The sequence below is a fragment of the Fusarium pseudograminearum genome, chromosome 4 (assembly GCF_000303195.2).
Source record: "Fusarium pseudograminearum CS3096 chromosome 4, whole genome shotgun sequence".
NCBI lineage: Eukaryota > Fungi > Ascomycota > Sordariomycetes > Hypocreales > Nectriaceae > Fusarium > Fusarium pseudograminearum.
In genome coordinates, this window is record NC_031954.1 from 6,588,498 (window position 1) to 6,614,503 (window position 26,006).

The 26,006-nt window shown below is 51.5% G+C and overlaps 1 protein-coding gene across 1 annotated transcript, besides 2 other annotated features; it reads left to right on the forward strand.

Moving 5' to 3' along the window:
- Positions 1-839: 839 nt before the first annotated feature.
- On the forward strand, positions 840-21,374 carry FPSE_07978 (uncharacterized protein; the record flags this gene model as incomplete). The annotated part of the gene is made up of 2 exons (XM_009261096.1): positions 840-21,277; positions 21,356-21,374. 2 exons carry the CDS (start codon positions 840-842, stop codon positions 21,372-21,374), a joined length of 20,457 nt encoding a protein of 6,818 aa, XP_009259371.1.
- Positions 1,536-1,594: a microsatellite.
- A 4,495-nt stretch (positions 21,375-25,869) lies between the features above and the next one.
- Positions 25,870-25,897: a microsatellite.
- Between the last annotated feature and the right edge of the window lie 109 nt (positions 25,898-26,006).

The following is a 26,006-nucleotide window of genomic DNA, read 5'->3' on the forward strand; positions in this document are numbered from 1 at the left end:
CGATTTCTATCGAATGGAAACAAAATATCAGGTCGGAAATAATGCAAATGACCGCAAATCGTTAGATCCAGGGGCCTTGGCATTCAGGCCCAAATGCAAACTCTAAGAGGCGAACTAACTTTCATAACGTGGAAGTGGTTGCGGTCCAGATCGCGAATACACGGACCCGGTGCCTGGACCGTAGGAGGGAGCGTTTCCCCACGCGGCTGTACTAGGATGGACAATGTGTGGCGCGTGTGGCAATCGCAACTTAGCCGCTTTCACCCATGACAGGCACAATAACTCGATGCAAGACATCCCCAGGTCCACGATCTACGCATAGTCTAGCTTGGGACCACTATCCCGATCGGTCCGTCGCGTTCCAGTCAAGTGCTCTAAATCGATTAGGCCAGGGATCTCTAAGACATGGCCCAATCACGACTCGGCGCATGTAGGTCCTATTCAGGGCGACATTCTTCGGATCTGTCTCCACACAAGAAAGCTGGAAGCGATCATCACAAAACTCCGCGCGAGCAACATGGCCCTCTAGTTCCATGACGACATTCCTGGCCTTTCTGGAGCGTTTTGGGAGTGCCTTTAGGGAATGCGGACATGTGGGCGAGAACAGCCTCTCGTGGAGTCAGGCACCTGTAGACCATGGCAACTCTAATCGCGACGAAAACAGACAGGCCGGTGGGAGAATGAAGCCAAAAACGATATGACCGTGCCAGTTAATGGTGCTGGTCTAAGGTTCTTATAAATGATCATGTAGCCGCGGGAATTCATGTTGAAAGCCTCACACGGATTTCTTCCAACACCAAACTAACCTGCTAGTCACGTCTCTGTAGACAACTTACACCATGTGGTTGTCACGGGGGCTGTTAGCCTCAACACTCATTCTCGCCGTCAAGGCCCAAGATGGAATTGAAGATGCAGCCATGCGTATTGCAACTGGTTTCGCCGAGACACTCATTCAGCACGCAGTGAAAACACTGTCGGGAGACGCTGGAGGCGCTGGTGATACCGGCGATGCTGTAAACGCTGGAGATCAAGGAAATCAAGGGAACCAGGGCCAAGCATTCGATGCGACCATGATAGATGCTGCTACCGTAACACACACTGTCGGTGGCGAAGCTATAATCGAAACATACACACGTCCTGGGGGACAACTCTTCCCCGTTACACTCCTTCCACACCCAAGAATTACGATTGCACCAACAACCGACGACCCTTACGAGAGGATTATTCAAGCTTATACTGGTGGCGAAGACGCTACCACGAACCAAGAAATCACAATCGCTGAACCGACAGGAACCAAACCCGGCACAGTTATCGTCGACGTTCCTGGTTCGGCATACTCGTCTTTCTCATCGGGACAGGCTGGTGCATTGACTATTCTACCCTCAAACGACCACCCCACAGCAACTATCATCTCAGCTTTGCCGAGCGGTGTTGGTATAACTGGTGAAGCTACAAGAACGATTCCTGCAGCAGGAGGTGCTTCTGCCACAGTCGTCATTCAGACACCATGGGAAGACGTACCACCAAGCACTCCCGGTGCTGGTGCTGGTATTGGAGGCGGTGCTGGTGGTGCTGGTGGTAACGTTGGTGGTAGCACCTCTAATGTTTTGGTAATCCAGACATACACTGGAACAGAATACATCACACAGGCGAGAGTCACCACCATCGTTGGATCGGGAGGCGATCAAGGTACGGTTGTCGTTCAAGTTCCTCCCGGTAACCAGAACCCTAGAGGCGCCGTTACTATCCCCCCGAGTGGCGACAGCCATTTCACAACCATCGTTAGGCAATACACAGGAGATACACCGATTTCTACTCCTGTTACCCGCCTTGTTCCCACCTCTGGAACGCAAGACGGAACCATCATCATTGAGACACCCGGTCCTTCGAGTCCAACAGGCAGCAGTGGCAATCAAGGCGGCGATTTGCCCGAAAACCAGCCACAGGTTATTCCCCCAAGCGGTGATAGCCCTTACTCTACTATCTTGAGACCTCATGCCGGCTCTGGTGAGATTACTGAACCTGTGACCTACACTATTCCACCACGTGGAACGAGCCACGGAACAGTTATCATCGAAACACCAGCGGTTCGCGCCGGTCAATCAGTCATTACTCTTCCATCAGACCCTGGCAGTGGTTATATCACGATTGTCAGGCAGCCTACCGGCACTGGTGTGATCACAGCCGCTACGACCATTACAGTGCCGCCCAGTAATGGCCAGCCAGGAACTATCATTATTGAGACCCCTGCTCCTCAACCCGGAGGTGGTGAGATCACGATTCCTGCAGGTGCAGATAGTTCATTCATCACCATCATTCGCGGTCCGACCGGAACAAACGCTGTTAACACACCTACTACAATCACTGTTAGTGGAGCACCAGGTCAACCAGGAACAGTAATTATCGAGACTCCTGTTGGGTCCGGTGGCCAAACCACCCGAGCGCCCGATGATCCGTTTACTATTCCTCCTGGACCTGGAGGACAGTATATTACCATCTTTCGACCACACAGCGGTGACCCTATCACTGTGCCTATCACACTCACCCAGCCAGGCCAGAATGGTCAGCCAGGAACTGTCATCATCGAGACGCCTGTTCCGACAACTCCTGCTCCTGGTAGTGGGCCCATCACGATCCCTGCTGGCGATGGCGGCTCTTACGTGACTATCTACAGACCGCACTCAGGCAGTCCCATTAGCCAGCCTGTCACGATCACCATCCAACCTAGCGGCGGTCAGCCTGGCACTATCATCGTTGAAACGCCTTTTAATACCCCCAAGGGTCAAAATGCAGTAACTTCAAACGAGCCAGGTGGTCAACAGATCACTATTCCCCCGAGCAAGAACAATCCTTATGTGACAATCTACCGACCTCACACTGGAGACCCCATTACTGTGCCTATCACCATCACTCAATCTCCTTCCAACGGTCAACCTGGAACAATCATTATTGAGACTCCGGCACCTGAGCCTCAGACCGTCACTGATGTTGAGACACAACCAGGAGCGACAGTAACTGTTCAGCCAAACACCCCTGGTGGATACACCACTGTCTACCGCCCACACACTGGTGACCCGATTTCCGAGCCTATCACAGTCACCACTATTAGCGGTTCCAACGGTCAACCAGGGACTGTTATCATTGAGACACAAGGCCCGTTCACTGTTACAGCCACTGAAAGTGGTGGTACTGCAACTATCTATACTCCTGGCACGGGTGTTAGCACTACTGTCACAAAGACGGTTGTTTTGACTGCTTCGGGTGGCCAGCCAACCACTGCAGTTATCATCGAGACTCCCCCAGTGAAAGTTCAGCCCACTCAGTCCCAAGTTACAGGTTCTGATGGATTCGTCACAGTCACTGAGCAGTATTCTGGAACTCGTGTGATCACCGCCATTTTTACGACCACAGTAGTTGCATCTGGAACGGGACCTGGAACCGTCTTCATCGAGACTCCTCCACCAATCAAGTTCAACCCTACGACGAGTGTTCCAGAATCAACCGTCACTGGAAATGATAACTATGTCACGGTATACAAGCCTTACCCTGGCCCTGGTATCATAACTGCCCCCATCACTGTCACCGAGGCTACTCCTTCTGGTGGACAGCCCGGTACTGTTGTCATTCAGACTCCTGTTTCTGAGAACCCTACAACATCCCTGCCCGAGCCTAGTACGACACAAGGACCTGACGGATATGTCACTGTCTACCTTCCATTCCCCGGTCCCGGTGTGATCACTCAGCCTTACACAAGAACCCAGGCTCCTTCAGGTGGCAACCCCGGAACGGTCTTTATCACGACCCCCGCGCCTCAGCCTGCAACTACTACTACATCTTTGCCTGAGCCAAGCACTACAACTGGGCCAGATGGCTATGTTACCGTCTTTCTTCCTTTCCCTGGTCCAGGTGTCATCACACAGCCCTACACACGAACCCAGGCTCCTTCAGGTGGCAACCCCGGAACGGTCTTTATTACGACCCCAGCGCCTCTTCCACAGACCACTGCCCAGGAGAACCTGCCAAGTACCACTTCAGGTGTAGATGGTTATGTGACAGTTTTTATCCCTTATCCGGGACCGGGCCAGATTACTGCGCCTATTACCAGCACCCAGCCACCTGCGAATGGCCAGCCTGGTACTGTCTTTATCACCACTCCCGTACCTGTGTTTTCCACTCCCAAGCAAGCGAATGGATTGACAAGTACTTCAACAGGTTCAGATGGCTACGTGACAGTGTTTGTTCCGTATCCTGGCCCAGGTACAATTACTGCCCCTATCACTAGTACACAGCCACCTGCAAATGGACAGCCAGGAACTGTCTTTATCACCACACCCGATCCTGTGCTTTCTACTCCAAAGCAAGCGAATGGGTTGTCCAGTACTTCAACCGGCACGGATGGCTACGTAACTGTCTACGTTCCTTACCCAGGCCCCGGGTCTATCACCGCAGATATTACTAGCACTCAGCCACCTGCAAACGGTCAGCCAGGAACTGTTTACATTACAACTCCTGCACCTCCGTTCTCCACGCCCAAGCAAGCGAACGGACTGACCAGCACTACGACTGGAACAGACAGTTACGTGACTGTATTCGTTCCTTACCCAGGCCCTGGGTCTATTACTGCGGACATCACTAGCACTCAGCCACCTGCAAATGGACAGCCAGGAACGGTATACATCACAACTCCTGCACCTATTAGCACAGCGGATCAGAATACCCTAAGTACATCTACCGTAGATGATGGCTACGTGACAGTCTTCCTTCCTTTCCCAGGTCCAGGAACTATTACTGCTCCCATTACCAGCACCCAGCCTCCTTCAGGCGGCAACCCTGGAACCGTTTTCATCACAACACCTGCACCGGTGACATCTCAGCAGGGCGTTCCCAGCACTGCACAGGGCGATGGAGAGTATGTCACGGTTTTCCTGCCATACACAGGCACTGGCGTTATCACTGCACCTATCACTAGCACTCAACCTCCTTCTGGTGGCAACCCAGGTACCGTATTCATTACGACACCAGCTTCCGGATCGGAGACTCAGTCGCAGACCCCGGCACTGACCACGGATAACTACATCACCATCCACACGCCTTTCCCCGGACCTGGTGTAATTACATCGCCTATCACCATTACCAAGCCACCAGCTGATGGACAACCTGGAACCGTCATTATCCAGACCCCGGCTCCAATCAGCTCCAACGCTGATTCGTACGTGACAGTCTACAGACCTTACCCAGGTCCTGGTACTATCACGGCGCCAATAACCTTGACTCAAGCTCCTGCTAATGGCCAACCTGGTACTGTATTCATCGAGACTCAGCCTACCAACGAGCCCACTTCTTCGCCTACAAGTGGTGATTCAGCTTCTCCAATTACTATTCCACCTGCGCCAACTGGGTCATATGTTACCATTTACAGGCCGTACCCTGGCCCCGGGCAAATATCGTCTGCTGTTACCTACACGCAAGCTCCTATTTCTGGACAGCCTGGTACCGTCATCATCGAGACTCCTAACTCGGACGCACCTACTGCTACCCAGACAGGCCCAGTTACAGTTCCTACTGGTAGCAACAATCCATATGTCACGGTATACAGACCATACCCTGGCCCTGGTAACATTGATCAACCCATCACTATCACCTCTGTCACTGCCTCCGGTGATCAGCCAGGAACAATCGTTATCGAGACGCCTACTATTGATGTCAACACCAAGTTTGCGCCATCGCCCACAACTTCGCCCCCAGTCACTATCCCGGCTGATGACAACAATTACGTTACTGTCTACAGGCCACACACTGGGTCTCTAATTACAGCATCTATTACTGTCACTACCATTGCACCTGCGGGAGGACAGCCGGGTACAGTAATCATTGAGACTCCAGGACCTGAGTCCCAGCCTTCAAGCACAGATAGCCCACCAGTGACAATTCCTCAAGGCCAAGATGGATACGTCACAGTTTATCAGCCGTATCCTGGACCGGGTACTATCACTGAGCCTGTTACTGTATCTACCATTGCGCCAACCAATGGCCAACCAGGTACTGTGATTATCCAAACTCCTGCGCCTGTAGCTTCGACTCCTTCCACTATTGAGGAGACTACCAGCGCTTCTGCCGTTACTATTCCTGCCGACAACGGTGGTTACGTGACCGTTTATAGACCCTTCCCTGGGCCTGGAACTATCACTGCGCCCCGCACTGTTGGAATAGTCGCTCCAACTTTAGGTCGGCCTGGTATAGTCATCATTGAGACGCCTGCTCCCCAAGCTACCAACGATGAAAGCAGCTCGGCAACGGCTGTCAGTTCAACACAAGGCAATAATGGCTACGTTACAGTTTTCCAGCCTTACACTGGTACCAGCGTTATCGGAGGACCTATTACTGTCTCTACTATTCCGCCGTCCAATGGACAACCTGGAACCTACATCGTCGAGACACCTGTTGCACAGACTGCTGGTTCAACAACTGAGACGGGCGACAATGCACCTGTCACCATCCCACCAAGCCCTGAGAACACCTACTTGACGGTCTACAGACCCCACACAGGTGCTAATCTCATTACGGCACCAGTCACTGTGACCACCATTCAGGGTGAAAATGGACAACCCGGGACAATCATTATAGAAACTCCTGCTTCTCAAGCTCCCACATCGACGGACGATAGTCGCGGAGCACCTGTCACTATCGCCCCTGGCCCTGAGAATTCTTACGTCACAGTCTATCGACCTCACACTGGCACAGACTCTATCACAGCCCCAGTAACTGTGATGACTATTGAAGGTGTCAATGGCCAGCCCGGAACCATCATCATAGAGACTCCCGAGGCAGCATCCCAGACCCCAGTTTTGACTGGTGATAGTACAGGAGCTACTTCAACTGTTCCACCTGGTCCTGGTAGCTCATACGTGACAGTCTACAGACCTTACACCGGGACTGAGACTATCACGGCACCTATTACTAGTACCATTGAGGGCACCAATGGCCAGCCAGGGACAGTCATTATCGAGACTCCTACGTCGTCAACCCCAGACAACAATGCCGCCAGCACTGCTCCTCCTGGGCCTGATAGCTCATACGTGACTGTCTACAGACCTTACACTGGGACTGAGACTATCACGGCACCTATCACTAGCACAATCCAAGGAACGAATGGCCAGCCAGGCACAGTCATCATCGAGACTCTCATGACCGCTGGCTCAGATGCCAATGCTCCCAGCACTGCTCCTCCTGGACCCGATAGCTCGTACGTGACAGTGTATAGACCGTACACAGGAATCGAGTCGATCACAGCACCTGTCACTAGCACAATTCAGGGAACGAATGGTCAACCAGGCACCGTTATCATCGAGACTCTCACGACAGCGGGCTCAGATGCCAATGCTCCTAGCACTGCCCCAGCCGGTCCCGGCAGTACATATATCACAATGTACGGACCCTACCCTGGACCAGGCAAGATTGACCAGCCCATCACGGTCACGACTGTTGAGCCTTCAAACGGCAACCCTGGCACTGTCGTTATTCAGACCCCAGGTATCGAGACTGGCGGAAAGGTTGTCGTTCCTCCAGTCACGGTTGGTCCCTCACCAGGTGAACAGTACACTACAATTTACAGACCTCACACTGGCACCGATATTATCACTGCACCTGTAACAATTACCACCATTGCACCAGCGGGTGGTCAGCCAGGAACAGTCATCATCGAAACTCCAGAGCCGGAGACAGCCGGTCCCAACCCGACAGTTACTCTGACTCCTGGACCTAATGAGTCTTACGTGACTGTCTTCCAACCTCACACCGGAACTGGTGTGATTACTGGTCCTGTTGTCATTACCACTATCGCCCCTGCTAATGGCCAACCTGGCACTGTTATCATTGAAACCCCAGTCGCGCCTGAGTCTACATCTGCTCCTGTTCCTGCAGACTCCGCCACAAATGCCCCTCAAGCCACTCCCACTTATGTTACGGTTTATCGTCCTCACACCGGACCAGAGAGGATAACAGCTCCGGTCACAATTACCACGATCAACCCGAGTGGTGACCAGCCTGGAACTGTCATAATTGAAACCCCCGACCAGGACTTGCCTCCCGTGACAACCTCTGCTGGTCCCGCTGCTTCTTATGTTACGGTCTATCAACCACACACTGGAACAGACAGGATCACCGCTCCCGTCACTATCACGACCATTGAACCTGCAAACGGCCAACCTGGCACAGTGATTATTGAGACTCCAGGACAGCAAGCGCCTCCTGTGACATCTTCCCCTGCCCCCGCTTCGTACGTAACCATTTCTAGGCTTTACACTGGAACAGACCAGATCACAGAACCGATCACAACGACTGTTCCTCCTCAGGGAGATCAACCTGGTACAATCATCGTTGAGACTCTCGGGCAAAAGGCTCTCGAGCCTTCTACCTCTTCTCCACCATCGTATGTGACGATTACGAGGCCTTACACTGGTACCGACCAGATTACGGCCCTCATCGTTACTACCATACCCCCTGAAGGTGGTCAACCCGGCACAGTCATTTATGAGACTCAGGCTCCTTTCGTCACCGTCTTCCGACCGTATTCTGGAACAGATCAGATTACTGGACCCGTGACTGTATCAACCATTGCTCCAAATGGAGGCCAACCGGGCACAATCATCGTCGAGACCCCTGGAGCTGGCCCTGCCATTACTACAACGCCTCCAGCTCCATCATATGTCACTGTCACCAATCTTTACACCGGAACGGAGATGCTTACTGGGCCTACCACTGTGACCACCGTACCTCCTCAAGGCGATCAGCCTGGTACAGTCATTGTCGAGACCCAGGGCTCTTATGTGACCATTTCGACCCTGTACACTGGTGCCAGTACCATCACTGGCCCGGTTCCTCTTACTACGGTTCCTCCTCAGGGCAACCAGCCCGGAACTGTCGTGATTGGAACTCTTGGATCATATGTTACGATCACCACTCAGTACACTGGTACGGATTCGATTTCTGGACCAAGGACTGTCACCACCATTCCTCCTCAAGGAGACCAGCCAGGTACTGTGGTTGTCGAGACACCTCAGTCTTACATCACTACAACAGTTCCATACACTGGTGTTGATCAAATAACTGCACCTATCACGGCCACCACTATCCCTCCATCAGGAGGCCAACCAGGAACAGTGGTTATCCAAACACAGGCTCCTTTTGCTACGGTCTATCGCCCTCACACTGGACCTGATAGAATCACGGCTCCAGTGACTGTTTTAACCATTGCTCCTAATGGAGATCAACCTGGTACTATCATAGTCGAGACTCCTGGATCGGAGCCTCCTGTCACGACAATACCTCCTGCTCCTTCTTATAACACCGTCTATGAGGAATACACTGGCACTGACGACATGACTGAAGCTAGTGCGAGGACCACCATTCAACCTCAAGGCGATCAGCCAGGTACAATTATCTTTGACACACCTGGAGTTCGGGTTATTTCCACCAGTGCTGCTCAGCCTTCTTATGTTACTGTTTATCGACCTCACACTGGCCCGGACAGAATCACACAGCCTATCACAGTCACGACTATTGCCCCTCAAGGTGATCAGCCAGGCACCGTTGTAATTGAGACGCCTGGATCCGAGCCTGCAGTTACACCGACACCTGCTCCTGCTCCTCAACCCTCTTACATCACTGTGTATCAGCCTCACACTGGTCCGGACAGAATCACAGAGCCTGTTATAGTCACCACTGTTGCCCCTCAAGGTGATCAGCCAGGTACTGTTATAATCGAGACGCCTGGGTCCGAGCCTGCAATTACATCTGCACCTGCTCCTCAACCTACGTATATCACAGTCTATCGACCCCACACTGGTCCAGACAGAATCACAGAGCCTGTCACAGTCACAACTATCGCCCCTCAGGGTGATCAGCCAGGAACTGTTGTAATTGAGACGCCTGGGTCTGAGCCCGCCATTACATCAACCCCTGCTCCTCAACCCACATATGTCACAGTCTATCAGCCTCATACTGGCCCTGATAGAATCACTGAGCCTATCACAAGGACCACTATTCCTCCCCAGGGCGATCAACCGGGCACTGTTATCATCGAGACACCTGGATCAGAACCTGCTATAACAACAGGTCCAGCCGCTCAGCCTTCCTATGTCACAGTCTATCAGCCTCACACTGGCCCTAATAGAATCACTGAACCTATCACAGTCACAACTGTTGCTCCCCAGGGAGATCAGCCCGGCACTGTTATCATCGAGACCCCAGGCTCAGAGCCACCTATCACCTCTGGGCCTACTGCAGAGCCTTCTTACATCACGATCTATCAACCCCATACTGGACCTGATCAAATCACAGCTCTGATTACAGTCACAACGATTGAGCCTCAAGGAACTCAGCCTGGAACCGTGATAATTGAGACTCCTGGGTCTGCACCAGCTGTCACCACAGGACCACCATCGCCAGCCCCCGAGCCTTCGTATATCACAGTATATCGACCTCACACAGGAGCAGACCAAATCACAGCCCCTGTTACGATAACAACAATCGAGCCCCAAGGTGGTCAACCCGGCACTGTCATCATCGAAACTCCTGGTTCTCAACCACCTGTTACCTCGAGCCCAGCTACGGAGCCTTCCTATGTTACCGTATTCAGACCTCACACAGGCACGGATCAAATTACAGCCCCTGTTACGATAACAACAATCGAGCCTCAAGGTGGCCAACCTGGTACTGTAATCATCGAGACCCCTAGCTCTGAACCAGCTGTTGCCTCGAGCCCAGCTGCGGAGCCTTCTTATGTTACTGTTTTCCGACCTCGCACCGGTGTTGATACTATTACTGCTCCAGTAACCATTACAACAATCGAGCCTCAAGGTGGCCAACCCGGTACTGTCATCATCGAGACCCCTGGGTCTCAACCACCTGTCACTTCGAGCCCAGCTGCAGAGCCTTCTTATGTTACTGCTTTCCGACCTCACACGGGCGTTGATACCATTACAGCCCCAGTTACGATCACGACTATCGAGCCACAAGGGGACCAGCCCGGCACTGTAATTGTTGAAACCCCAGGATCAGGTGAGCCTGTTACTTCAGCTCTTGGTCGTTACACAACCATCTACGAGCTTCATACTGGTACCGGCGAATTCACAGGCGAAGTCACCCGAACTATTGCCTCTCCTGAGGGCGACCGGCCTGGCACTGTCGTCATTGAAACCTCTTCAGGACCTGGCTCGGCTTCTGGCCGTTATACTACTGTTTACGAGCCTCATACTGGTACCGGGGAATTTACTGGCGAGGTCACCCGAACCATCGCGTCTCCCCAGGGCGATCAACCTGGAACTGTTGTCATCGAAACACCAAGATCAGGAGCTTCTGTACCCGAAACTTACACAACTGTCTATGAGCCTCACACAGGTCCTGGTCCGTTTACTGGAGAAGTTACTCGAACTGTTGCGACTCCCCACGATGGCCAACCTGGCACTGTTGTGATTGAGACATCAGCGGGTCCTGGTTCTGATATCGATCGTTACACCACTATCTACGAGCCTCATACAGGTACTGGCGAGTTTACAGGCGAAGTCACCCGCACTATTGCCTCTCCCCATGATGGCCAGCCTGGTACCGTTGTTGTTGAAACTCCTGGGCCACAAACAGCAAACAAGGGAGCTAACCCTCCCATGACTATTCCTGCCGAAGATGATAGCTATGTGACTGTTTTCAGACCTTATACAGGAACACCTCAGATCACAGCACCCACAACGGTTACTACCATTGCCCCAACCAATGGTCAACCTGGTACTGTTATCATTGAGACTCCAGTACCAGAAACTAGTACCAGCAGCGATATGGGCAATCCTCCCGTAACTCTCTCTGCCGGAGACGACAAATACGTCACAGTTTTCAGACCTCACACTGGTACTGATGTGATAACTGCCCCAGTGACAGTCACTACCATCAGTCCTTCTGGCGGGCAGCCCGGTACAGTTATCATTGAGACTCCCGAGCCGGTCACGAAAGCTGCAACCTCTACGCCCGGCCCTGAAGATGTGTTTGTGACTATTTACAGGCCGTACACTGGCACGGAACAGATCACGGCTCCGGTAACTGTCACAACAATTGCTCCAGTTTCTGGAACAGGCACCGTGATCATTGAGACTCTTGCACCCCAAACTGCCAGCACCGTGTACGTGACGATTTACAGACCGTACACTGGTACAGCACGAATCACGGAACCTACCACAGTCACAACCATTGCCCCAGTGTCTGGTACTGGAACGGTTATCGTTGAGACTCCTACCCCAGAATCTACAGTCAACAGCGAGCCAGCCACCTCCGCTGCAATCACTATTCCATCTAATGATGAGAGTCGCAATGTGACCATAATCAGACCTTACCCTGGTCCAGGATCAGTCACAGCTCCCGTCACCAGATATGAGGCCCCTACCGCGTCAGGCGAGCCTGGAACTGTCATCATCGAAACTCCCGTCGAGCAATCGACTACAGAGGCTCAGCCTCAGAGCCAGCCAACATCTGCTCCCGCAGTGACAATTCCTCCGAGTGATGGAAGTTCAAACATCACTGTTGTCCGCGAGTACCCTGGCCCAGGTGTAATTACTGCTCCCGTCACGTCTTACGAGCCACCAAAGACGCCGGGGCAGCCTGGAACTGTTATCATCGAGACCCCAGCTCCAGCTCCCAATACCGTGTCAGGCCCCGTGGAAACGATGTCAGGCCCAGCCGATACTGCATCATCAGGCCCAGCTGGTACCAATGTCACTTTCTACACTTTGGCACCACCAGGCGTGAAGATTCCTATCACCAGCTACGCTCCACCACAAACACCGGGGCAGGTTGGAACTGTTTTCATCCAAACAGTTGCTTCTGAACCTGGAATGAGTGCTGACAACGAGAGGAATGTGACTATCATGACTGATGGTCCAGCGTCTCTTACGGAGCCTTATACCAGGTACCAACCTCCTGGATCTGCTGGAGATCCAGGAACTGTCATTATCGAAACCCCACCTGTACGATCTCCTGAGACAACTTCCGACTCAGCAGTCACCATTCCTGCCCATTCTGGTAGCCCTCATGTTACCGTGATCAGAGGTGGCCCAGGAAAGGAGGCTACTACCATCTACGTCCCTCCAACTGGTACTGAGCCAGGCACAATTATCATCGAGACACCCACTGATGCAGCCACCACTCAAGAGGACAAGACATCTGCGGATCAGATGACCAGTGACACACCAGCTGTGACCCTCCCTCCTAGCTCTAACAGCCCTAACGTTACTGTCATTCGACCTTATCCTGGACCTGGTTCAATTACAGAGCCTGTGACAAGATATGTTCCTCCCACCGCTTCTGGCGAGCCTGGAACTGTCATCATTGAGACACAATCCTCGGACAGTTCAGCCCCAACATCGGCGAACCCCGAGATCACTTTGCCTCCGAGTTCCCAAAGTCCCAACGTCACTGTGATCAGGCCTTATCCTGGACCTGGTTCAATCACTGAGCCAGTTACTAGATATGTCCCTCCTACCGCGTCTGGCGAGCCCGGGACCGTCATTATTGAGACACAGACAACTGAAACGTCCACTGAGATTTCGGAAACGTCCTCTGAGACCCAGGCAACGAGTAGTCCTTCTGGAATCACCATTCCAGCTCACTCTGGAAGTCCCAACGTCACTGTTTTCAGGCCATACACTGGTCCCGGCACGATTGAGACTCCTATCACAAGCTACATCGAGCCTGCCAATTCTGGGGAGCCAGGTACTGTTGTTATCGAGACACCAGTTTCCCGCTCGGAAAGCTCTGCCCAATCAGAAGCGGTGTCTACCTCTGGTCCTGTATCGAACCCAGCAGTGCTTACCACTGACGACAACACGACGCCTTTCTCGTCGGCTTCCAGAAACCCTGATGCCCTTACGATCACACCCAGCGATACGCGTGAAGATGTAACTGTTATCGAGCCAAACACCAAGTTTGCGGGTGCCACTGAGAACGTCACCCAGATTATACCACCCTCGGGAACAGCTCCTGGAACTAAGATCATCTACACGCCTGTGAACACCCCTGGCCAGTCATCTATGGGCGCCACAGACACGGATTCTTATGTTACGATCAGTGCGACGGTCACTATTCCCGGAGACCCCTCCACTCGAACTGGTGTAGATTCTAACGCTGGAAGTGATGCTGGTACTACAGGTGCCGAGACTAATGTCATCATCATCCCACCTAGTGGTACCGAGCCAGGAACTATCGTTTCTCAGACCAGTGTTTATCTGGACCAGGCTTTGGCTCAGCACGGAAATGTCACCATTACCAGAGCAGCACCCGCTGGTGTCACCACTCCTTTTACCACCTATTCACCCCCTGCGCAATCGAGTGATATGGGAACCATCATCGTTGAGGTTCCTGATTACAACGTCACGACTACCAGAGCCGGCCCTCCTGGAGTCACAACTACTTTGACAACCTACTCGCCCCCTGCTTCTCCTGGTGGACCGGGAATGGTTATCATCGAGACTCCCGACTACAACGTCACGGTCACACGTCAAGCACCAGCATCAGTTACGAGCGTTCGAACAACTTATGCCCCTCCAGGCACCCTGGGTGATCCTGGTACCGTCATTGTCGAGACACCTAACAATGACTACAATGTTACAATCACCCGTGGAGCATCTATTACGGCACCTTTCACTACATACTCGCCTCCTGGTTCTTCAGGTGATCCTGGTACAGTTATCGTCGAAACTCCCGACTATAATGTTACTGTCACAACACAGGCGCCGAGTTCTATCACGAGTGTTCGCACCAAATATGTCCCCCCTGGCTCCGCTGGAGATCCGGGTACTGTGGTCGTTGAAACACCTAACAATGATTACAATGTCACAGTCACCAGAGCTGCCCCAGCCTCTGTCACCAAGATGTATACGACATACGCTCCTCCAGGCGCTCCAGGCGATCCAGGTACTGTATTTGTCGAGACACCTGACTACAACGTTACCGTTACTCGGGGTGCCTCAATTACAGCGCCTTACACGACATACTCGCCGCCTGCTACACCCGGTGACCCAGGCACTGTCATTGTTGAAACGCCCGACTACAATGTTACAGTCACGACGGAAGCACCAAGAACCGTCACCACCCTGCGTTCAACCTATGTTCCACCTGGAAAGTATGGAGACCCTGGCACTGTTGTTATTGAGACACCCATTGGTCCTTACAACGTAACCACCACTCGTGGTGCCTCAATCACAGCACCGTTCACAACCTACTCTCCCCCAGGCTCTCCAGGCGATCCAGGAACCATAATTGTAAAGACGCCTGATTACAACGTCACAATTACACGACAAGGACCCAAGACAGCAACTGCTGTATTCTCAACTTACTCACCACCTGGAACGCCTGGTGATCCGGGTACAGTTATTGTTGAGACCCCCGCCGCTGCCTACAATGTCACTACCACTCGAGGTGCTTCGACAATCACGACACCGTTCACAACATACTTGAGCCCGAGTGAAGCTGGAGACCCTGGCACTGTTCTTGTTGAAACGCCTGATTACAATGTCACAATCACAAGACAGGCCCCCAAGTCAGTAACATTTTTGGTTTCTATTTACTCGCCACCCGGAAGTCCTGGCGATCCTGGCACCGTTATTATCGAGACACCAATGGGCCCATACAACATCACAACGACTCGAGGTGCTTCGTCAGTGACAGCCCCAATTACAACATACATGCCGGCGGGGCAGCCTGGAGATCCCGGAACCGTGTTGGTTGAGACCCCAGAGTACAACGTCACAATCACTAGCGAGGCTACTGACTCTGCTTCGGATACTGTTACGAGATATAACCCGCCAGCCTCCCCAGGTGACCCAGGAACCGTCGCGATTATCATGCCTAACCAAAAGGCTGCATCAACTTCGCCAAACCCATCTCTCACCGACGCGCCTGGTCAGAATGTCACCGTCTATCGACCTGGTCCAAGGACGCTTACTGGACCTGTTACCTCGTACATTCCCCCTTCGGGCCGCGGAGAAAATGGCACGGTGATAATCGAGACGCCAGGCCCGGCCACTCCTTTCAATAGCACGACAACCCAGACAGTCGACACTATTACTGCCATCTACACAACGTACATGCCAGCTGGTGCCCAAGACGATCCAGGAACTATACTCGTTGAGGTTCCTCCCTCACGCAATGTGACAATCACCAAGGACGATGCCACTATCACAGCACCATACACAACTTACTCACCTCCAGGCACTGCTGGTGATCCGGGTACAGTTATCATTGGTATGCCTGCCGATCGCAATGTGTCCATCACATCTATCGTCAACAGTCGAACTGCCCCTTACACAACATACATGCCACCAGGCAACCGTGGGGATCCCGGCACTGTTCTTGTTGAACTGCCTCCTGATTCAAATGTCACGACAACCAAGACAGTCAGCGACCGAACTGCTGTCTACACCACCTACTCGGGACCTGCGAACAGAGGTGACCCTGGTACTGTTATCATCGAGGTACCTCCTGGGCGTAATGTGACAGTCACAGAAGTTGCTAGCACTATTACCTCTCCTTACACAAGCTATTCTTCGCCTGCTAACCAAGGAGATCCGGGTACGGTTTTCATCGGCATGCCCCCTGATTCTAATGTGACAATCACAACTGAAGTCGCAACCCGAATTACCCCTTACACAACATACTCGTCGCCAGCTAGACAAGGCGACCCTGGCACCGTCATCGTGGAGTTGCCGCCCGACAGTAATACCACCATCACGAAAGAGATGGCTAGTCGCACCAAGCCGTTTACTACCTACATGTCACCAGCTAGCAAGGGTGACCCGGGTACTGTCATCGTGGAGATGCCACCGGATAGAAATGTTACTATCACGACAGAGGTTACCAGCCTGACTGCTCCTTATACCAGTTACGCTTCGCCTGGAAGTGAAGGCGACCCCGGTACTGTTATCATTGGTATGCCACCGGACAGGAATGTCACTATCACAACTGAAGTACCTACTCGCACTGCCCCCTACACGACATATTCTGCCCCTGGCGCGAGAGGAGATCCAGGCACTGTCATTATCGAACTGCCTCCTGATCGTAACGTCACTATCACCTCCGAGGTTACTGGTCGTACCGCTCCTTATACTACTTTTGCACCACCCGCCACTAAAGGCTACCCAGGCACAGTCATCATCGAATTACCTCCTGACCGTAATATCACCACTACGGAACAGGTTCCTACACTGACCCAGGCTTATACTACTTATTCGCCTCCAGGAAGCCGCGGCGACCCAGGCACTGTAATTGTGCGACTTCCACCTGATAGGAATGTCACTAGAACGACTGTGGTTGATATAATCACGGCGGCTTCTACTGTCTATTCTGCACCAGCCAACAGGGGTGATCCAGGCACCATTATCATCGAGATGCCCCCAGCTAGGAATGTCACCACAACTGAAGTCGTCAACTCCATCACTAGGGCCACTACCACCTATGCGCCGCCTGCACAACAAGGTGATCCTGGTACTGTCATTGTCCAAGAACCCCCCGAGACAAACACGACTGTTATCGAGGTCGTTTCCACAATCACTCGTCCAGCTACTAGGTACATAACGCCTGGTACCAAGGGTGACCCAGGCACTGTATATATCGATGTACCACCAAACCACAACGTTACGATTACCACAACCGTCAGCACGATCACTCGCCTAACCACAACGTTTGCCCCTAGTGCAACAGAAGGGGATGCTGGAACAGTATTTATTGAGATGCCCCCAGAGTACAATGTCACATCAACACAGACTGTGCAGACTATTAGCAGGCCAGTCACTCGCTACTCATCTCCCGCTGAGGTCGGCGACCCTGGCACCGTCTATCTCGATATGCCACCAGAGTACAACGTCACTGTCACTACAACAATCCACAGCATCACACGCCAAAGCACAGCATTTGCCGCGGGTGCGACGCAAGGAGACCCAGGCACTGTTATTGTTGAAATGCCCCCGGAGTACAACGTCACCACAACACAGACTGTGCAGACTATCAGTAGGCCAGTCACTCGTTACTCCAAGCCAGGTGAGGTTGGGGACCCAGGCACGATCTACGTCGATCTCCCGCCGGAGTACAATGTCACCGTCACAACGACGGTCCCAACGATCACAAGACAATCTACAACATTTGCTCCCGCTGCGCAGCGAGGCGACCCTGGTACAATCATTATCGAGATGCCACCGGACACCAACACTACGACAACCCAAACCATCCAGACAATTACGAGACCAGTCACAAGGTACTCTAAGCCCGGTGAGGTTGGTGATCCCGGCACAGTCTATGTTGATCTGCCGCCGGAATACAACGTAACAAGAACCACCACTGTCCCCACGATAATGAGGCCTTCAACTACCTTTGTTCCAGCTGGTACACAGGGTGATGCCGGTACTATTCTTGTTCAGATGCCGCCGGAAACCAATGTTACAACAACTCAAACGGTCTCAACAATCAGCAGACCCATTACTAGATATTCCACTCCCGGTACTGCTGGAGATCCTGGTACTATATACGTTGATCTTCCGCCAGAATACAATGTCACCAGGACCACCACTGTCGCGACGATCACACGAGCATCAACTACATTCGCCCCAGCTGATATGCAGGGCGATCCTGGAACTGTCATCGTGCAACTCCCCCCGGCTTACAATGTCACGGTATCGTCAGTCGACCCTACTATTACTCGTCCGGCTACACGTTTTGCGACCCCAGCCACTGCAGGAGACCCTGGCACTGTCTATATCGATCATCCGCCGGAATATAACGTGACAACCACTGAGACTGTAAGCACGATTAGCCGGGTTACGACAACATTCAACCCTGCTAGTGAAGAAGGCGATCCAGGTACTATCCTCGTGCAGGTTCCTCCAGAATACAGTACCACGGCAACCCAGACAGTCAGCACCATTACTGCCATCTACACAACGTACAACCCAGCCGATACTCAAGGTGACCCCGGCACAATCTTGGTGCAGGCCTCACCTGACTACAATGTCACTACTACAGAGACTGTCAGCACAATCAGCCGAGTCAGAACTTCATACAACCCAGCTGGCACACAAGGCGACCCGAACACAGTACTTATCCAGGTCCCTGTCGACTATAATGTCACAACGACCGAAACAGTCAGCACTATTACTCGGGTCAGGACTACATACTACCCGGCAGCGACTGAAGGTGATCCAGGAACCGTGCTTGTTCAAGTTCCACCCGATGATTCTGCTGCACCACCGTCTACCACGGCTGTTCAGGCGCCCAAGTCCACGGTGACAACAACACAGACAGTCAGCACTATCACTCGCCCTACGACGTTCCTGAAGACTGCTACGGCTTCGGGTGCTCCTGATACTGTTTACGTTCAGTACCCTCCCAAGTCAACGGTAACGACAACGCAGACGGTTAACACTATAACCCGTGCTACCACACTCTCGTCGACTGCCAAAGACCCAAGTTCTCCTGACACTGTTTATGTGCAGTACCCTCCTAAATACACGGTAACGACGACACAGACCGTTAGCACTATAACTCGCGCTACTACATTTTCTTCAACTGCTACAGACCCAAGCTCTCCTGATACTGTTTACATTCAGTATCCTCCTAGGTCAACAGTCACAACAACACAGACTGTTAGCACTATCACCCGTGCTACTACAGTTTCAATGGCTGCCACAGACCCGAATAGCCCAGATACAGTCCTTATTCAGTACCCTCCAAAGTCCACAGTAACGACAACACAGACAGTCAGCACTATTACCCGTGCTACTACAGTGTCAATGGCTGCTACAGACCCGAACAGTCCCAATACGGTTCTCGTTCAGTACCCCCCTAGGTCGACGGTAACAACGACACAAACTGTTAGCACTATAACTCGTGCGACTACGACGTCAATGGCAGCAGCGGACCCCAACAGTCCTGATACAGTCCTCATCCAATATCCCCCTAGGTCTACGGTGACAACGACGCAAACTGTTAGCACCATTACTCGTGCCACCACTGTCTCGATGGCAGCAACGGATCCAAACAGCCCTGACACAGTCCTTATTCAGTACCCCCCTAAATCTACAGTGACAACAACACAAACGGGGGTCAGCAGTATTACCCGTGCCACGACTGTCTCGATGACGGCAACAGATCCCAATAGTCCCAACACGGTCCTTATTCAGTACCCCCCTAAGTCCACGGTGACAACTACACAAACGATCAGCACTATCACTCGTGCCACAACAGTTTCGATGACAGCCACAGACCCAGGTTCTCCTGACACAGTTGTCGTTCAATACCCCCCTCCTTACAACGTCACGATCACCACAGCTGGCCCTACCACGCTCACTGCCACATCCACTGCGTACTCACCACCCGCCAAGTCTGGCGATCCTGGTACCGTTATCGTTCAAAGACCACCTGTCACAGTCACTACAACTGCTGCTAGTGCTTACACTACTTACAATCCTCCTGGCGGCAGCGGCGATGCTGGCACTGTGGTCATTGCGACAACAACCAGGCCTGTTGCTCCTGCCTACACCAGTGCTGGCCCTCAATTCAGTTGCGATGTTTATGGTTATCTTATCCAGAAGACCGCCCTTTACCGTGTCGAGATTGTTAGTGGCAAGACCACCCTCATCAAGTCAGTTATCGGAGACGGTGGTTGGATCAACGGTATTGGTTACAACCGATTCGATGACTACATCTACGGTATGCACCAAGACGATTCTGGTTCCCAACTCATCCGTATCGGCGGCGATGGTACTTCGACTATGCTCTCTGCTCGTACTAATGACCGCTTGGTCAACATGGGTGATATCGACAATCAAGGTCGCTTCTGGATCTCCAATAACGGAGGTCCATGGTGGGTCATCGATCTCATGCCTGGCTCGTCAACTTATGGCAAGGTCATCATGAGCGGCACTGCTTCGACCGGTGGTCTCAAGTCTGCCGATTGGGCCTTTGTCCCAGGAGGAGGCGACTATATGTGGTCCGTCATGTACAACAGTGATGGATCAACGTCCACTTTGTGCCGTTTCAGCCGTACCTCATACACATGGCAGACAATGAAGACATTCGGTGATGTCGCTGGCAACAACGTCTGGGGAGCACTCTACGCCTCTGGCGATGGTATGCTCTACGGTTCAGAGAATACCAGTGGACAAATCTTCCAATTCCCCATCGCGCCATCGATCGGTAATCCCAAGTTCATCGCAACAGGCCCAGTATCCTCATGGAATGATGGTGCCAGGTGTATCGACAGTCAGAACCTCCCCAAGAAATAGGATATCGATTCCTAGTTCTTTTTCTATGTATATACCCACCACAGTCAGACGCTCCCTGTCTAAGACTAAAAGGGTTATTACCCTTACCTCCTCTATTTTCCTATGTTCCCGACAGTCAAGCACTCTCGCGTCAAGAACACGAGTGTTATGACACTTTCCTTTTCCTATGTATAGCGACAGTCAGACTCTCGACGTACATAACTGAGAGGGTCTCGACCCTGAGTCCTTTCTTATGTCTGTATAATTTGTATAATTAGTTTGTTTCCATCAAGATTGCCATAATGTTTTGTACAGAAATTGATCACATATGTTTGTCCAACTTTTCGCCCGCTCATTACAAAGTGACCCATGTCTGCTTCCGTGCCGTGTTGTTCCATCTCAAGTAAAGAGCCATACCACATGCAATCAATTATAAATTTCAACATGTGTAGAATTTCGATTGTTCACTTTCTCCATGACTCTTCACTGGTGTATCTCCTTTCCCTCGTTGAACATATGTAAAGGGTTCCTAACACAAAAGGGGTTCTATCACTTATGAAGACTATTATCAAATCTGAAATAATAGTGATATCTAAGATGGACATTATTTAGGGATTGCATGTATGATATTGGCAACAACGAGTGGAAGAGTTACCGTGGGCTTCTAAGTTCAACCAAGCCAGACACTCTGGTACTCTGCAGCTATAATGATAGCTGGGAACATATGGATCATTCTCCTCTACTTTTGTTATTCCGACAGTGAGGCCCAGATTGAGCACAAGCTATGCAGTCATTGAGTGAAAGTGGTAGAAAGTTCTAGCAGAGCTTTATTGATATATGTGTCATGCTTCAGCTCAACTGTTCCATGTTATGGCTAGTTCTTTGAAGCCCAATTCGACCCACCCGTTGGACTATCTCATGGTGTTCCAAAGGTCAATGTCTACCCTTAGTATCTTCTTTATTTGGCCAGTCCATTCATGCCTAATATAGCTAAGCATGTAGGACGATTAGGCCATGCATATGTCTAGGCTCTTTCGTAATCTTGTGAATGGAGTTATGACTCACTGATGAGACTCTCTCGGTGCTTCTCCGTTGTCTTGTACCTCCACATGGCAAATATTTTTCAAATGCATTTGTCTGTCACTGTCTCGACAACGAAACTTGACGGCTTCCCCCCCCTCGGTAAGATTATTGACTGTGGACTTTCACATTAGTGTCTGCCAGGTGTTTACATCCATGATGAGAAGGGGTTGCCACGAAATATATGGTGTTGGCCAACTAAATCCTCCTGCTTGTCTCCATCAGTCGCGTAACGCTTTGAGTCACGGTTGTATCTCGTTCCCTTTCAAGCGAGTAAGCTCTCGCCATACCCAATGTCTATTTAATTGCCCAAGATGTTTCCACTTTGAGCCTATCATTAGACAATGTTCAAGGGTCTGTTCTCCGTGCCCAACCCGCCACAACATTGAAATCGTCAACAGCATCTCATCCTAGCATAGACAGGGGGTGGCGGAAACCTGGTCTCTCGAACGATATGGCGTAAAAGATGAATCACATGCGACCTGGCGTAGGGTCATACTAACTGGCTCGTCGACTTCGTCTATTGATACCGACAGCCAGGGTTTCTGAACCAGAGGATGGTTGCCCCCACTCCTTAATTTATCAGAATGACATCCTTAAACACTTTGAGCTCTATATAGTCAGGAGCTATAGCTCCGAGACGAGTCAGGGGACCCGCCTTTGGTATAAGTGATGAGATCGAAAAGGCGAAAATGGAGGTTGAAAATTTCGCGGATTTTAATATCGAGAACCTGACCCTGTGGAGTCCTGAAACGGCGTAGATAATGCATTGGGTGCCGTGGCTTGGCAACTGGTCGAGGCATGGAAGGCGAGTGGTGTTGCGTATACACACGCATGCATATCCTATTTGAGAACCGATGCTGCATGTGAGCACGCGCATAGAGCAAACATAACCGGCTCCGTGCTCATCAAGAGATAATCAGCAGTGAAATATGGGTTGGATGTGTTCAGAATTACAGCCAGATGTGGCTATGGCGATAGACTGTCGACTGCTTGGCTGGGGCAGCCGAGTCTAAGCAACCTTCAGGCCAGCGTTGACATTCAAGTACAGTGTACACAGTAAGTGTATGGGTGGTCGCTCTTGATGCTATTCGATGAACTGATGGAAGGTGATGCTCGAGGAGGCTAGAATATTCATATACATAGAATCTTCTGGCAAGTGAGGGGAGATTTGGCAACAATGACGTCAATGAAGCAACTCAGGATCATCACCAAATCGATTACCGATGGTACCTCGGTAAAGGATGGTGAAACACAGTGTGAGTACCGACATGGACAATCCTTTGTAAAATCCATGTACCGGGACTTCCGTCCAGTCCATTTCGTTTTCTGCAATTTTTTCTTTTATTTTTCCCTTTCTGGACGGACAGTCAATAAATTAACCCCCCCATGAGCCGGAGGTTGCTCCGGTTTGTTTGTTACGCTGGTTGATTGGACTCAATTCGTTGAGGCGCTGCGAAAGGAGGAAACTCTCCGCCTAGAGCAAGTACCCTGAGATCTAATTCTTGCGAATTCTCCATGATGTAAAACTGCGGAGTTCGGAAATCGCCTTCATGGCTAACGGATATCCATCGTTCGCTAGGACATTCCCCATCCATCAAAAACGTTATGATCCGCATCGGAAAACCCTCCGAATTTGACTTGGCTTGACGTGATTGCTGAGGCCACCTTGAAGCCCGTTCATTGACAGGGGTAAGCCTTATCAAAACACGGCTCATAAATAATCGACCAGTGGTATCACAGGGATGGACACTTCCGATGGCGACCTGTCCAAATGTTCTCACCGCTCATGCTTGTTTGTTTTGCGGGTACGTAAACGTCTGACGGCCCCATCTGTCATTAAGAAATAAGAGCCAAGTTTGGCCCCAGGAGCTCGAATACGAACCATCTGGGGCAAAAACGGTGGATTGGCTATCGTTTCTGGCCTCGTGTGTGCTACAATTTATACTCCGCGGTGTATCCGCTGTGTACGGAAACAATGGCTGGAAATGTAATTTACAAGCCAAGCACGAATACTATCATGCATGTGAACCATCATCTTCGAGGCTTGAGCCGCGAAAACGGGCAAAAACTGGGCACTAACGCAACCTTGTCGAATCCGTTTTGTCAAGCTGACCCCTGCTGACAGCTGAAAGTGGCTCTATTACCGCTCAAGGGCTTCGGATGCATAGGTGTGCCGACATGGCAAAACAGGGCAGGGTCTTTGAGTGCAGTTTTATCTTAAGCTCGCGCCCATTCTTACATACCTACTGTACCATCTTAACCCAGTTGACTTCTGCAAGGAATTCGTGAATATGTCAAACCTAATGTACGTTGCAACGTGTGTAGTAGAGCTTCTCTACTGCCGAGCTGAACTGGAATGATAAGACACGTGCGACTACTCGTATCTGGACACTGAAGACTGGTCCAGCATCCTATGTATGACTTACCCGATCCTGAAACAGTGTTTCTTGCAGTCTAAGCCTGTCATTGTTAAGCAACAAAGCTGCACAGCTGGTCTTTTCGACGATCTCGACCCAACCACGGGACCAGGGTATCGGTACCCAGCCTGCCAAGCTGATTATGTACAAGTCTCCCACTCCTAAAAACTATTTCTTAACAGGGGTTGATATACAAAGGCCGTGCACAGGATCTTGAGTAGCCCAGTCAGTGACCTTATTGAAGATTCGGAAAGTTTATCCCTGGCCCTGTCCCTCAATCTACGGAGAGTCAGTCATGATACAAGACCCTGTCGCCGTACTTGACCTGTGGCGCAGCTCTTTTGAACAAGGTTGCCAAGTAAACCGAAGTACACCGTGCTGTAAAAACAATTTCTTCTCTTCTTTAGCTTCGGCACAGCTGGGGTATGTGTGAAGTATCCGTGGTTTGAGCTGAATTCGAGGGTGACTTGGCCCCGTCGAATTAATGAGCACTTTGCAGTCAGCCAGTCAGATTTGAGACATGACGGGTGCTGTTCGATCTGCCGCAACATTTCTCCATTCGCAATCGTGGGTCCCGAGATCGCGGGCCACACCCACGAGGACCCTGGCCGTCGTAGCGTCGGGATCCTTTAGTCTAGGACCCCGAATCAAATCATTTCGCTGAACTGTGACCGTTGGTTGTCTATCCCATCGTGCAAGCCTGTCAGGCCAAGCCGTCAATATAACCACTAGTTAACGGCGCCATCCCATATTCTCACCGATATCGAGGGTTAGCCCACTACGCTTGAATCTTTGAGGCTCTAAACCATTGTATTTTTTCACTTTTCTGGAGACTCTTCCCAAATCTCTCTTTTTGCGAGTCAATGCCACGAGCGACTGGCGAGTCGGGGAGGCCTGCATGTTCATTCAAGGCCGATCAATTGTGGCTCCGTTATTAAAGTTGTTGGCCGACGCTGGCCTGTCAGGGTCAATGGCAGCATCGATGACAGCAGTATCAATGCTGCCATTAAGAAACAGCGGGTATGCTGACATATAGACAGTTGCTATATGTACCATCAGATAGATACCTAGGTAGGTAGGTACTGTATTGCACTGTACTGTACTGTAATGCACCAACTTTCGAGACGGTTCCTGAAGAAACTGGTTCTCTCGTACTCTGCATGGGAAGAAAAGCGGACCCGTGCGAGGTTCCTTTATCCGAACAGTACGCTTTGCA